General features: G+C 52.9%; 1 protein-coding gene across 4 annotated transcripts in view; it reads right to left on the reverse strand.

Annotated features, from left to right (window-relative positions):
* PHACTR3 (phosphatase and actin regulator 3) overlaps window positions 1-15,401 on the reverse strand; it is a 203,409-nt gene that overhangs the window by 63,195 nt on the left and 124,813 nt on the right. For all 4 annotated transcript variants that reach the window (XM_043480277.1, XM_043480276.1, XM_043480275.1 and 1 more), the window contains 4 exons: window positions 15,057-15,239; window positions 6,696-6,908; window positions 3,923-4,097; window positions 2,924-3,171 (listed from right to left, as the gene is read on the reverse strand). In XM_043480277.1, coding sequence (XP_043336212.1) covers window positions 2,924-3,171; window positions 3,923-4,097; window positions 6,696-6,908; window positions 15,057-15,239 — 819 coding nt within the window. The remainder of the gene's footprint in view (window positions 1-2,923; window positions 3,172-3,922; window positions 4,098-6,695; window positions 6,909-15,056; window positions 15,240-15,401) is intronic.

Raw genomic sequence — 15,401 nt, forward strand, 5'->3', positions numbered from 1 at the left:
GACAGAAGGTGAGGGAGGGGCCAGCAGGGCTGTGGTGGGGGAAGAGTCACTTGTTTATACCTGCCACCTTCCTGGAGGAGGTGGCGTTTTAAACCCAGTGGAGCTGCACATACCTCCTACTCAGTGGGAATGGGAGCCCTGTGGTAGGTGCACATGGAGGTAGGGGGTGTGGCCAGGTCCCCGGGGGCCCAGGAGGAGACAAGCCAGGTGATGGGGACAGGCCACAGGGGTCTCAGTGAGGACCTCATTAAACCCTCAGGAAACTCCTGGTGGGGTGTGAGCAAGAGGTGACATTGCCCGATGTCCATTTGTGTGGAGGGGCTAGAACAGAGGTGATGGCGGAGGCAGGGGGGCCCGGGGGAGGCTGAGTCCAGGCAGGAGTGGACGGAGCAGCTCAACAGAGGAGAATCGGCCTGACATCTCCAAGGAGGCACCAACTGCATGTCAGGTGCAAGATCAAGAGTGGCGAGATGGTCCCAGGCCATGGAAAGTCAGAGGCCCTGCTCATGGGGACAGGGAACAGTCTGGGTTTGGAGGCAAAGATCAAGAGCTCAGATCCTAAGGGGTCAGGTCAGAGACACCTCTGAGACCCCAATGGACGTGCTGAGTCCATAGGGGACCTCTTGGAGCTCAGGGGACATGGGCTGGAGGACCACTGGATAGGCAGACAGCAGTCAAAGCCATTCACCCAGCAGCTACCCACACACTCCTACTTAGAACTGGGAATGTATGGACGAGAGGCACCAGCCCTCACGCGGACAGCAGTGAAACATATAATAATCGAATAACTGAGAGATTTGTGAAGAGACAGAGAGGCTTCCCTGGAGGCTCAGACAGGAATGAATCCACCTCCAATGCAGAAGACCCAGGTTTGATCCCTGGATGGGGAAGATCTCCTGGAGAAGGGCATGGTAACCCACTCTAGTCCTCTTGCCTGGAAAATCCTATGGACAGAGGAGCCTGGCGGGCTACAGTCCAAAGAGTTGCAAAGTCAGACACAATTGAGCAATGAACACTTCACTTCAGAAGATAGATAATCACAAAAATCACGGTAAAATCGCAACTGTGTGGAGTGCTGAAGCAAGGGTCAGAGTGCTGTCTTCAGAGTGGAGGGTGAGGGAGTTTGATCTGATCAGTGAGGAGGAGGCAGAGGTGGGTGGGGGCGGGACCCGCCCAGGCTGCAAGTCCCAACTAAGGCAGGTGGTCCCGCAGCTGAGGACCTGATGATGGGGTTGGTGGGGGTGGGGGGTAAAAGGCCTTGGGGGTGACCCTGGCTCCATGAGAAGAGGCACATGTTACACCATCAGGAGCAGCCGCTCCAGGTAGACAGTCACCCCCAAAGATTGCTGTACCCAGAACCTGGGAACATGACCTTATTTGGGGGAAAAGAAAAAAAAAGATGTAATTTGCTTTTGCAGATGTAATTAAGGTAAGGATCTTAAAATGAGGAGATCATCCAGGATTATCCAGATGGGCCCTAAATCCCATGATAAGGAAAGGAGAGGACACACAAGAGCTGATGCAAGATGATGGCAGAGATCTGACTGACGCAGCCACAAGGCGAGGACCACCTGGAGCCCCCAGCAGCTCAAAGAGGCAGGAAGGATCCTCCCCTTGAGCCAGAGGGAGCACGGAGCAGTAGGCAGAGGCCAGGGAAGCTCCAAACACTGTACAAGGTACAGGGCAGGCTCACACAGAGGATGGTCCAGCCCTCACTGTTTCTGAAGTTGAAGGACCTGCTTCAACCCCGATCTGTCTACATCAGCCGTTCTCAGACGTCACCCTGTCCTGTGTGTTTAAGGGGAAAAGTTCCACTACCAGGTAAGTCTGGGAAACACCACAGGCTTCAGCCTCTTCTCAGATGTCCAGGGTCTTTGGCTCTGGGTTTCTGACAGGAAGACCCTGGTTTGACTTTCGTCAGCCACTTCCAACCACATGTTAGCTTCATCCCACGCCCCCACACACACTACGGCTGGTGCTCCCAGAAGTGCTTCACCAGCCAAAGTGGACAAGGTCCAGAGGGATGCAAGGTCACAGGAGGGGGTGACAGCCAAGGCCAGTATCCAGTCCTGGGCTCCCGGTCTGTCCACCTGGTCACGGCTGCCCCCACCTGACCCCCTTAGCACCAGCCAAGTCATAGTCAATACCAACCCTTCCTGTTTTCCATCAACACTGGGACCAGGTCCCCAGGAGCTCCCTGCAGACCGTCATGATTGTTACCACGAGATGCTTTCAGGAGGAACAACAACCCTCCCCTAAAGGCCTTACAGCCATGTCACTCTTGACCCTCCTGCAAGAGACGGCGCTCAGCACAGCTCACATCAGGACTGAGTACCCATTATCAGGAGGGGCTATGATGCTTTGTCTTGCGAGCCCCCATATCCTCAAGGGTAAGGCTGAGCAAATATTCTAACCTGGAGAACATGTTGTGAGGACAGACAGACCTCCAAGGACCTGGTGGACACATGGTCCTGAACAAGTAGACACTGCTGGGTTTACAGTAGTTCTGAGATGACCACTGGCATCAGCCTGCCCTCCCTTCCTCTCTCTTCCATCTCATCTTGCTTTCTTATTAGCATTTTCTGCCACATCTTCCAAATGCTGGCAATCCAAGTGCCACCAACACAATGACATCCTGCCACATCATCCCAGGCATCGATGCTCTCAGTCGCTGGCTGAGCCACTTTTGTGTTTTCAAATACACATGAAAATGTATATGTGACTGTCAGAATCAAACAAGTTTCCTCGGGTTCCTCCTAATTGTGCCCTGAGCCAGCCCACAGGCCCCTGCTCACATACAAAGGGGCATCTCTCTCCACTACTCTCTGGCACATGGCCTCCACCCAAGAACCCCCAAACCTGCCCTTGGGCTCCATGCCTCTGGAAGGAGGCTCCTGCCCCAAGAGACCCACCCTCTGCTCACCAGAGATGATGGAGTCATTCAGGGCCTCTTCGTCCTGATACAAGAGCAGGTCGTCCTTGAGTTCCACATTCAGGATCAGGTTCTCCTTGTTCTCCTCGGACTCCTTGGCCGCCGTCCGCTTACCGTCAGAGGCCCCGTCGAAGCTCCAGGCCTCCTCCCGCTCCTTGCCCCGCTCCACGCTGCATGTCCTCGACAGCCGGACGTCCACGCGCTTCTTCGGGGACCCTTTACTGTCCCTGCCTTGGAAACTGAAGCAGAGATGCAGCTCAGGTTATACACTGTCCCTGTCACCCGAACACCCTGCAAAGTTGACCTGAAGACTTCTAATGGGTTTTGCAAAGATGGCCCCCAAGTGCGTGCAGCTGATACTCAGGACAAGAAGTGCCAGAGGCTCACAGGGCTTTCAGCCCAAAGTTGCTCAGAATGTGTTGTTCTGAATGATGCTGTAATAAAACCTGCTGAGACAGCGCAACCAATGCGCAGATCAAGGATTTCCTAAGAACCAAGCAGGGCATCTTCTTTGTCCAATATTTCCCAAGCCACATGTGTGTTCTGGTATCTGTTTTGCCCTCCAATGACTCACTAGTCTTCAGCCTATGAGGCGTGTGAGGTCAAGAGTAAGAGCCAGCTTCCGGGCAGGTTACTTGTGCTCTCTCCGGATGAAAACAGGCCTCGATCAGAGTCCCCAGACAACATAGCGGCTACTTCTCCCTCTTGATCCTCTCGTGTGATGCTCCCACTCGACCCTGGGTCCCTGGACCCTCCAGGGGAAACACAGGGGCTTAGGGCCTGGTTTTCACCCTCTCCCTCTCAGAATGTGGCCACTGAGACCAGCTGCCACCCGGCTGCAGAGCCCAGTGCAAACCCGAAAAAGGGAGCGCCCTGCTCAGCAGCTGAGAACTCCAGGACGGTGAGAGCAGAGCGCTGAGGCCAGCCTGGACCCACCCCCTGTGACTCCCCCGAGGGGGGCTGGCCCTGGACGGCGGTTCAGGCCCTCACCTGTCCTGGCGGTGCTTGGTGGCCAGTGCCCTGTGCAGCTCCTCAATGACGCGGCTGGGGGGCAGAGGCCGGTGGACGGTGGTGAGATGCGGAGACCCCGTGGGCGTGGAAAGCTGTCCTCGGAGGGAAGGGTCAGTACTTTTCCCGCCAGAGCCTTGGAAGAGTGTGGCCTGGCCTGGGGCATGAGAAGAGCCAGTAAGAAGGTAAGTCTTTGGGGTTAGAGACGAGGGGCTTTGCTGAAACACAGAAGCCTGTGAGCAGAGAAGACGCAGGGCTCCTGGCCAGGTGAACCCACTAGCATCCTATCTGAGACGCTGTGTCAGGCTCCCTCCCCACAGAGACGGAGATGGGTACATCCCTGATCAGTTCCCCTCTATCCTTGGGACCCCTGAGCCTTACAGACAGCAGTGCCCACAGGCCCTCGGCAAGGTCTCGGGCATGGAAAGCTCTCTTCCTATTTCTCTACAACAAACTTAACATCCTGAAGCCACGCTTCCTCTTGGGGAAGCTGGAAGAACTCCCCAAGCTGTCCAGCCATTGCTGAGCCTGGACCACCACCACAGCCTCCCTGTGCTTCCCCATCACCCACTCACGTCTGCCTGCAATCTGCACCTCTCCTTGTGGGAGTCTTCTGATCAAGGCTCTCCCATTCTCCTCAGGACAAGATCTGGGCTGATGACAAGTCCTAGGGCCCCACAGGTTGTTCCTGATCATATTTTAACATGCTTCTTTCTTTCTTTCTTTTTTAAATTGAAGTATAGTTGATTTGGGCTTCCCTGGCAGCTCAGCAGTAAAGAATCCACCAGCCAATGCAGGAGACGCAGGTTTGATCCCTGGGTCAGGAAGGTTCCTGGAGAAGGGAATGGCAACCCACTCCAGCATCCTTGCCTGGAAAATCCCATGGATAGAGGAGCCTGGTGGGCTGCAGTCCACAGGTTGCGAAAGAGCTGAACACAACTTTGCAACTGAACACTCACACGTAGTTGATTTACAATGTTGTGTAAATTTCAGATGTACAGCAAAGTGATTCAGTTTAATACTGAGACATATTTTGATGTTTTAAAAATAGGCAACATATTTTTAAAGTACTGAACACCACGCGTGTGTGTGCTCAGTGGGACTGACCCCATGGACTATCTCCTGACAGGCGCCTCTGCCCTTCCTCCTCCTCCTTTGCTGCCGCCTAGATGAAGCAAACATTTCCCGGAAAAGGAAATGAAGACAAAGTTGCCAAAATGCAGACTCAGCTACAAGAGATCCAGGCAGAAGTCCACAGCAGGCAACCCTCCTGTCCTCTCCCAATCCTAATCCAGTCCTCAGACTCCTCACCCCTGAGGGCGGGTGGAAGTCAGAGGAGCTGACCACTGGCCCCTAGGACCCACGATTTAAGACGTGAGGAGAGTGGAGGGGTCATGGGAGACGAAATGGGCTGAGGTCTGATCACGTCCAAGCACAATGCGGGCAGAAAGTCTCCAAGCAAATTACACAGAAGCCAGAATAAAGTGGGGGGATGGTGCCTCAGCCAGTGGATTTCCAACTGATTTATGTTTCAATGGATGGAATGGGGATTATCGCGAAGATAGTAACAAAATACAGGACAGCATTATTTGCCTCAAAACTTCATCTGTGTGACCACATCACCCAAGGACTAAATGCTCTGACTCATTCCCAGAGATGGAGAAAGAGGCAGGAGGCAGACGAAGGGGGTCAGATCACCTGACTGTCCCTTTGATCAGTCACCTGCACTCACTGTGCAGACACTGGGGTCTGGGGCTGAGGGCAGAGTTCCCTCCCTAGAAAGGCTGGTCCAGGGATCGAGGGCTGGGCTCCTGGGAGTGCCTGGGGCTGGGCAGCTCCTGACAAGTGGTGAGTCGTCATATTATCGCTGGTGGTCAGGGATTAGAGCAATGCTGCTGAGCTCTGCTATCCGCTGTCACCTTCATGCCCACTGCCCGCAGAGGCAGAGTGTAAGGATTTATTCTTAAAAACAATCATATCTTTGTGAAGGGCCTGCTTTTCCTGAGACCAGCAGTGTCTCCTGTTTCCAGCAGTGATGAGACAAGATGCACCAAAACTTGAAAAGTCAATGTCTCCGGGTCCTGGGATCTTTCAGCCAGGGTGGCCAAAGCTACAGAAGGAGATGCCCTGGGAGGGGGGCGGTCTCTGCTGAGCTGGGCTTCCCGCTCTGACTACCACTCTACACGCTGGTGTGGATTCCTGGCTCTGCCTTGCTGGTCGGAGTGCCCACCGAGGTGAACAGAGATCATAAGTGAAACAGAGAGAAAGAAAGGGAGGGGAGACAGGGCTGGGGAGGGAGGGAAGGAAGAGAGAGAATGAAAGAGAAGGCGGGGAAGAGAGGTAGAACAGGGGGTGATGAGAGGGAGGGACAGAGGTAAAGGGGAGGGAGGGAGGAGGCAAGAAGAGACAGACAGACACTGACCCAGAAGCAGAGAAGGACAGTCAGACACCTGAGTACCCAGATAGAAAGGCTGTGGTTGTGTCTCCTGCCTCCAGATTCTGGAAGAAATCTTTGACAATTGCCCCATGTTTGCTTAAGGGAGCCCCAAGTCCCGGCTTCTGTCAACCAAGCTCCTCAACAAGGGCCGCCCTCCCGCCTCCAGCTCTGCTCCCCAGGACCTGCCCAGAACCCCACTCACAGAAGCAAAGGGTGAGAACCAGCCCACAGTGGGAGCCCAGCCAGGACCGGTGGGAGGCATGGATGGATGAGAGAAGGAAGGACAGAGGGTGGATGGGTGGATGCTCGTAGACCCACCTGTGACACTTCTTGTGGTTCTAGAGCCTGCCTTGGGTGGTGGGGTGGGCAGCAGTGGGGGGCTGGGGAGCTGGCCCACGGATCTCTCCAGGGGTCTGGGAGGACTGTCCAGGGAGTCGGACCCAGCTAAGGCTTGAGAGGGCTCGTCTGTGCTAGGTGGGAGGCTGCCGGCGGCGTCTGCTTCTTCCTCTCTGGATGCTGACGACACCTTGGCTGGTTCAAAGGAAAAACAGAGGTCACAAACAGCTGCTTCTCTGACTGGGGCAGGTGTGAAGACAGTGAGGGGCTTTGGCTGGGTGGGCTTGTTATCATGAGACAGAGGGGTCACTTCCCATACACACACAATTCCCTGTGAGCTCAACAATCAACAGAAACATCAGAAGCAGAGAGAGGAGGGAAGGAAGGAAGAGGGAGACAACTTCAAGAGTGTGGGTGACTCTGTCTCTTCCCCCCTTCAGCTTGTGGTACTGAGGCTCCCACCTCACCTGGGGTTGCTGGTCACCAACACAGGCTCTGGAATCAGGCCTGAGCTGGCCCTGCACTTTCTCTGTGCCCTTGGATGAGTTACTGACCTCCTGTGTCTCCATTCACATTGGATGACGTTGGAGTAACAGCCAGAGTCCCTCCCAGGATTGCTGTGAGGTTTAACCAAGAAGCAACAACGACATGCATGCCTAGCACATTGCAGACCCTCAAATCCCTGAGTCACTGATTTTCCATGCCAGATTTTCCACAGCCCTGCACTGGGTGAGCCTGTGAGCTGAGTGGTGAGGGAGAAGCAGGGGGTTTAGCTTTGAGGAAGGGTCAGCCAGCCCAGAGGCCCCTATCCCCTCTCCTTCCAGCTGCTGGTCAGGCTCTTCCCCCTCCAGGAGCACTGCCTGTCCACCCCTGTGCCTTCTCCCCACCCATCAACCCTCTCCTTTCCCCCTTCTCTTTCCCCAGCTCAAGTTCCACCATCCATCCCTCAACCACCATCTCACCAACACCCCTCAAGCCCTCTGCCACCCTTCCTCTCCACTTAGCTAATTAGGAAAACCCCGTCTCTGGATGCAGCCTCCGTCTGTTGACTCCTGTCACTGTGGAGCATTGTGGAAGAAAGGCAGTGACATGGGAACCCCCATCCTGGCATCTCAGGACCACCTCCGTCCACGCCCTTGGCTCTGCTCCATCCTGTGGTCACTCAGCTTCAGACCTTCTCTGTGTCTCTCCTACCTCGACAGTTTCTTACTCCCTCCTCCCTTGCAGCCTCACCTCCAGCTTTACAGAGGAAACTGAAGTCATCAGACCAGGGGGTGCAGGGGAGCTCAAACACAGACCTGCCATTTCTTCTTCCCTGACACAAGAAGAGAGGCAGCCTCCCATCCCCACCTTGGGACCCCAGACTCCCTACCCTCTCAGACCACATCCCAGGTGCCCAGCCCTGGGCAAGGCATTGCCCCACATCATGTAATTTCATCTTTGCAATCACCTATGGGGGGAGATCCTAACTCCCTCTGCAAAGCTGGCCCCAAAGTCACTGTGTAGTATTCACCCATCATCAGTCAGGGAGAATGCCTAGCAGGGAGGGGTGCTGTCCGTGGTGCTGACTGAGGCAGGCCTGATCCTGTCCTCACAAATCTCTGAAACTATAGAAGGGACACTGCATGTCCCATACACCCCACTGTCATCACCATTTCCATTTTCTTATTGCCCCTGTTGGAAGCTGAAGACCTCTCTGGCCAGACCTTCTGCCTTGTGAAGCTCATGGAAATGCAGAAGGGCTGGGCCTCCCGAATCCTGATGAAATGTCCCCTTCCCACCCACTGCAGATGTCAGAGTCAGGTTTGTATCACTGAGAACAGCAATTACAGCATGACCCTCACTTTATATCCTGCATGGATATGCACATGAAAACATTATGGTTTTGTTATTATTACATCTGCCTTATTTAGCTTTTAACTTGAATTTTTTTTAATTGGAGGAAAAATGCTGTATAAAATTGTCTTGGTTTCTTCCATACAACAATGTGGTTAGTCACAATTTTATGTATGTATATATATATATATATATATATATATTATATATATATAAATAAATATAAATATTATATATATATATATCTCTCCCCTCCCTGTTGAACCTCCCTTCCCCCCAACTCACCCCTCTAAGTCATCACAGAGAGCCAGGCCAGGCATCCTGTGTTATAGAGCAGCTTCCCACTAGCTATCTGGGCTTCCATAAGGGTCCAGCAATAAAGAATCTGCCCGCCAATGCAGGAGATATGAGTTGGATCCCTGGGTGGAGAAGATCCCCTGGAGGAGGAAATGGCAACCCACTCCAGTATTCTTGCCTGTTGAGAATTCCATGGATAGAGGAGACTGGCAGAGTACAGTCCATGGGGTTGCCAAGAGTTGGACATGACTGAGCATGCATGCATACACAGCACTACTCATCTGTTTTATGCATGATAGTGTGTATATGTCAAAGCTACTTTCTCAACTTGCCCCACCCTCTCCCCTTCCCCTGCTGCGTCTACAAGTCCATTCTCTACTTCTGCATCTCTACTCCTTCCCTGCAAAAAGGTTCATCAGTATCATTTTTCTAGATTGAATGTGTGTGTGTGTATACACACACACATACATAAATACATATTTGTTTTTCTCTGACTGTATTTCACACTGTATAATGGGCTCTAGGGTCATCCACCACACTGCAACTGACTCAATAAAACTGTCCTCAAAAGTGTGATTTGTTCATAGAAATTTTTTTAAGACTCCTAGACTTCAAGACTAATGTTATATCCTATGAACTGTTACCTGTTACTTCTAAGAGTCTACAAATCTGATTGTTTTAGTGAAAAAAGTTTTGCAAAAATATTAAAAGAAATGTTCTGCTTCTGGGTAAAAACAGACGTGTGGTTTCCTTGTTGAGCCATAGGCGAGTGAGAACTGTCCCTTTTCTCCACATGGGCAGCAGCCCTGTGACTGTGTTGGGTCTCCTGGTCTGTGTAAATCAGTGCAGGGCAATGGACCCTGATTCCTGGGAGGCCATGCTCCTGGTCCAGGCCCTCAGTGGCCATGCTTGCAGATGCAAGCACCAGGAGTGGGGCTGGCATGAGCTTGAAGGACTAGTTCCAGGCTTGGTTCCTATCCTCTGAGCACCCAGCATGCTCCCCATGTCATGGTTTCGGGGCAGACAGGTGACAAAGGAATGACTCACCTGGCCTCAGGCTCCCCACTCTCCCACATCCATCCTTTTCTTCTGTTGTGATCAACTTATTCAAGAAGCGTGACCTTGGTTTCTAATCGCTAAACCTCAGTTTCCTCATCTGTATAAAATACCCGCTCCTGCCCACCACCAGGGAGGGAGGGAGACTTCCATGAGATCACAAAGAGGCTGTTAGAAGCTATTCAGCACTTTGGACAGTTACAAGCCACTCTGCCCGGAAGAAAAGCATTTTGGAACAGCATTCATGGGCTCCATCCACTAGATGCTGTGAGACAACCAGACTGTCTCCAGACGCTGCCCAGTGTCCCCTCCAGAGGGATGCCCAAGGCTGAGAGCCCCTGCTTGAGGAAGACACTACTTATACTTCTGAGGAGATGCTCTGTGGGGTCTCGTGGAGAGGGCGGCCCCTCATGAGACCCACAGCTGTTTGATATTAAGTCTCCTGGGTCCTGTCACCATGGACACTCCAACAGGCCAGTTTCTCCCTCTGGGCCTTGGTCTCCTCGCTGGGACCTGGAAGTATGGACAAGGTGGGCATGTCTGAACTGGGTTCCACAGGTTCCCTTGGGAGGGTCACCGAGAGACAAGGAGACAGAGCAGCCCAGGGTCAGGGTCTCACACCCTTGTTGGCCAGAACAGGTCCACTTGGCTGTCTCAGCACAACCCTCCCACCTCTGTCCCCTCGTCTGTGGCTCCTGGACACCATGTCCCCTGGTACCCTCCCGCTGGTCTCACCTGCTCAGCCCCTCTCAGGCTCCTCCAGACTGCCCCAGCACTAAGCCCTCAGTCCTCTTCTCCTTAACTCACTCTCTCATCTAATTCTCTCCTCCAGTCCTCTGGCTGGAATCCATCCCATCTCTGCCGACCCTTGACCCTTTCCCAGCGCTCCAGACTCATCCGTTACTGGCCACTCTGACACCTGTGTCTGGAGGGCAACATCAAAATGAAACACAGGCAAACCCATCTCCTGATTTCCCAGGAGAAATCCCTCCCCACTCCCTCTTCTCTCTCACTTATCTACCCATCCATCTCACAGGTGTCTTTGCCAAGGCACCCTCCTAGGAGCTGTGGACAACAACACTGATCAAAACAGAACACCACCTTCACCAGACTCAGTTCATGGTCCCACAGCCCGCAGCTGTCCAGCCAGACTGGACAAAAGACTCTGTCCCTCTCCTGTCCTCCTCACCATCCAATGCATGAACACATCCTGGGCACACTACTTCCAAAATAGTTCTCAGAAATACTGTCCTCTCAGTGTCAGCCACTCCAGCCTCTGCCTGGACCTCAGCAGTGGCCTTCAAGCTCCTTTCCTCCTGCCCATGATGCCCCAAATCAAGTCTCTAAACAAGAGGGTGGCAAACTGTTGTATAAAGGGCTTTGACTTTGCAGGTTATAAGGTCTCAGGAATGGCAACCCACTCCAGTATTCTTGCCTGGAGAATCCCATAGACAGAGGAGCCTGGTGGGCTACAGGGCTACAGTCCATAGGGTCGCAAAGAGTCGGACAAGACTGAATGACTAACACTTTCACATCATGGCCCAAATCTGTTGTCTAAAATAGGGGCGGCAAACCTTACTGTAAAGGGCTTGACTTTACAGCTTATAAGGTCTCTGTTGGTCTCAGCAGAAAACTCTGCTGGCGGACACAAAGAGCAAACTCCCCTGGCCACCCACCCAGGTGGATGTGGGGCCACCTGTCACCCCCAGGGTTGCCCAGTAGACCTTTCTCAGATGATGGAAATGCTTCCTCTTTCTCTGCTACAGCAGCCACGCTGGCCAGTGAGCACCTGACCAGTGGCTGATGGAACAGGAGAGCTGGATTTTTAAATTGGTTTTGGTTTAAATTCATATAAATCACCATGCAGCTAGTGGACAGGGTGGCTCTGGATTTCTGGGAGTCAGTGGCCACAGCCCTTCAACCAGAGAGATCTCAGGGTAAGCTTCCAGCAGACCCGTGGAGGTCCCCTCACCCCACTGGCCCAAGGTGGAATGTGGGTCCTCCACGTGCTCTTAGGGATCTGGGACTCAACACACAAGGCACTTGCAGCCCAAACCTCCTGTGAGTCTCTCCTCAAAACTCATCACACATTGAGCTCTCACACCCCAACCAGTCTGAAGGGTCCTAGTCTGGGGAACTGGTATCTCAGCACCTCCTCTCTAAATCAGCATCTTCCTTCATACCCTGTGTGAGCATGCCGCTACCACTGAATTCCAGAATACTGTGACGCTGAAACATTAACATCTCAAGTGCCGTGTTGATTTTTTTTTTTTTTTTTTTTAGGGTTAAAAGCGGATGTCAGTTTTGCATGTTCACTGCGTTTGGAAGTCCACCCTCAGGGTGTCCCTTCCTGTCCTGACCAGCAGAGGTCGCTGCTCATCCACTGAGCTTCCAGTCAAAGTCCTTCTGCCTGGGACATGCTGATGAGTGGGGGGGCTTGCTTTATAACCAGTTATTACCCACCAGCTGAGAGAGACCAGCCTGAGAGGAGGATGGGGTGGGCTGGGGGGGAAAGCTGCCATGGTCAGTTTCACTGAACCCCAGTGACATCCAGCACGCTTGGACATGGGCAAGGAGACTGGCCAACTCCCAGAAAAGGCCCAGCAGTGGACACTGGTGATGTACGGACACCTGCTGAGAGGCTGGTGTTGGGTACAGGGAGGGTGCTATCTCTGCCTGGTCCAGGTTCACGGTGCCAGCCCATGAGCTGATTGTACAGACAAAGGCAGCCTGGGCCTGACCTGTAGCCAGCAATCTGCTGACCCTCCTCTAGATGACAGAACAACCCACATTCCAGAACATGCCAGAAGCACAGCAAAGTCTGGCTATAGTTGGGGCTGTCGAATGTTATACTTAAGAGCATGTCTGGAAATCAAATCCCAGCTTCACCACTGATGCGCTCTGTGGCCTCAGGGAAGTGACTTATTCTCTCTGGTCCATCTTAAAAAAAATGGGGGACTTCCCTACAGCTGACTCAGGCTGGTGTTTGGCAGAAAACAACGCAATATTGTAAAGCAATTATTCTTTGATTAAAAATAAGTAAATTTAATTTTTACAAAGTGGAGGCCTTCCCTGGTAGTAAAATGATAAAAGATTCTCCTTGTAATGCAGAGGACACAGGTTCGACCCCGGGTCAGGGACCTGAGAACCCACATACCGTGGGGCAACTAAGCCTGTGACCACAACTCCTGAGCCCGTGAGCCCTAGAGCCTGTGCTCTGCAATAAGAGAAGCTGCTGCAAGGAGAAGCCCCAGCACTGCAACTGGAGAGGAGCCCCGACTCACCACAAATAGAGAAAAACCTGAATACAGAAGTGAAGACTCAGCGCAACCAAAAATAAAATAAAATATTTTAAAATGGGGCTAAGATAATCCAGCACACAGAGAACACACTCCCTGAATGCCACTTTTCCTTTAAATTCACGTACGCGTGGGAACACCGGAGCTCAGCCCCAGCCCCACAGAATCCGGTCCTGCTTAACATCAAAACAACGGGTCCTCCCAGGACTTTTCATGAATGTTCTATGGCTGATGCCACACCATCCACACAAATCCAGGAATCACCCCAAACACAAAAGCCCAAAGTCAACCCAAATCACTGAATCCAATCTTCTCAGCTCCCAGCCACAGTGACTGTGTGGGAACAAGAGCCCAGGGGGCGTGGACTTTGATGGCTGAAAAGCAGCTAGCTACACACGTGAATTTTTGTGAATGCTCCTGAGTTTTAAGCCCAGGCAATGTTGGAAGTGGTGAGTTTAAGGTCTCTGCATTAGATTTCAATCCACTTCCTCACTGAAGGGGCTTTGCTCAAGGTCAGGCTTCCAGAAGAGCCTGGAGCGGCAGTCCTGGTCCATGTTCTCGGTGCAAGATTTGTGACCTACAGCACTGCCAGAGATCCGGGGGAGTCCCCGTTCAAAGCAAAACTCAGGTGCACCCACATCCCCAAACATGCATGCTGTTAGTGTCAGGGCCTCTGGGGGGCATCGGCAAGCAACCCAACACCAGGAGTTAATGCATCGCCCTCCCACAAAGGGCTACTTTTCCACAATGTATGTGTGTGCTCAGTCGTGTCTGACTCTTTGTGACCCCAGGGACTGTAGCCCGCCAGGCTCCTCAGTCCATGGGGTTCTCCAGGCAAGAATACTGGAGTGGGTTGCCATTCCTTTCTCCAGGGGATCTTCCCAACCCACGGGTTGAACCCTCATCTCTTAGTCTCCTGCATTGGCAGGCAGATTCTTTACCACTAGTGCCACCACAATGATGATGACAAAAGTGATGATGATAAAGGTGACAATGACAGCAGCAAACACTTGTGAGCCCTCAGTGTGAGCGGCAACTAAGCTAAGTGGTTTCACCGTAGCAACCCCAAGAGGTGTGCGCAACATGACCCCATTTTCGGTTGACGACACAGGTTCAGAGAGGCTAAGTGACTCGTCCATGGTCACACAGTGAGGAGTTCAGTCACATCTCAAACCCAGGTCAGGCTGATGTCAATGACATTGCTCTCAAGTTTCTAGTTCTATACCTTTGTAGCTTCCCTGGTTGGCTCAAAGGTAAAGAATCTGCCTGCAGTACAGGAGACGTGGGCTTGATCTCTGGGTAGGAAATAGCAACCCACTCCAGTATTCTTGCCTGGAGAATCCATGGATAGAGGAGCCTGGTGCAGTACAGTCCATGGTGTCACAAAGAGTCAGACACGACTACAACTAAAACAACAACAAAAATCCTTGGATGAGTTACCTGTTTAGCCCCTTTTCATCAACAAGTGAAAGGGGGCAACAGCATCAGTCATCTGGGTGTTCTTCCAGGGTTCCACGTGCCAACATACGTGACAGCACTTAGAACGGTGTCATGCACACAAGCAGCCATGTGCGTTGGCTCTTGGGGTCGCCAGCGTTATGATAAAGGTCAGTATTGGCTCTTGGGGTCGCCAGCATTATGATAAAGGTCAGTATTGGCTCTTGGGGTCGTTAGCGTTACGATAAAGGTCAGTAGCTGCTGTCACACTGACCACACCTCAAAGGAATGAACCAGGCCTGCTGCCTCTAAGGACAGCCTTCCACCAAGGCTGCTGCCCAGCGTGGGCCAGGATCCTTGTCTCACCCAGGTCAACAGCCATCCTCGGAGCAGCTCAACCCCAGGGTCCAGTCAATACCTGCATCGTCTGCCTGGTTATCCGAGGCCAGCGGCTCATCCAGGGAGGCCTGGTCTGTCCCTGTGGCCAAAGGGCTCCCCGGCGTGGCTTCCTCTGAAGGCAGCGGCTCCTGCCGGGGTGTGGAGGGTTCGCTCTGTGCGGCACGGGGCTCTCCGTCGGGACTGCATGCTTTGTTCTCAGTATCTGCAAGAATGTCAGCTGTCAGCCGGGCCTGACTCCCTTCCTACTGGCTCTCACTCACACACAGTGACTTCCTGGAAGAACACCCTCCCAGGCCTGGGGTGGTACCCTGCATTGCTCGCACACCCCCTGGGAACTCTTCTCCATCTCCAGTCTCCCTAGGGC

Source organism: Cervus canadensis, chromosome 10, assembly GCF_019320065.1.
Source record: "Cervus canadensis isolate Bull #8, Minnesota chromosome 10, ASM1932006v1, whole genome shotgun sequence".
NCBI classification, from domain to species: Eukaryota; Metazoa; Chordata; class Mammalia; order Artiodactyla; family Cervidae; genus Cervus; species Cervus canadensis.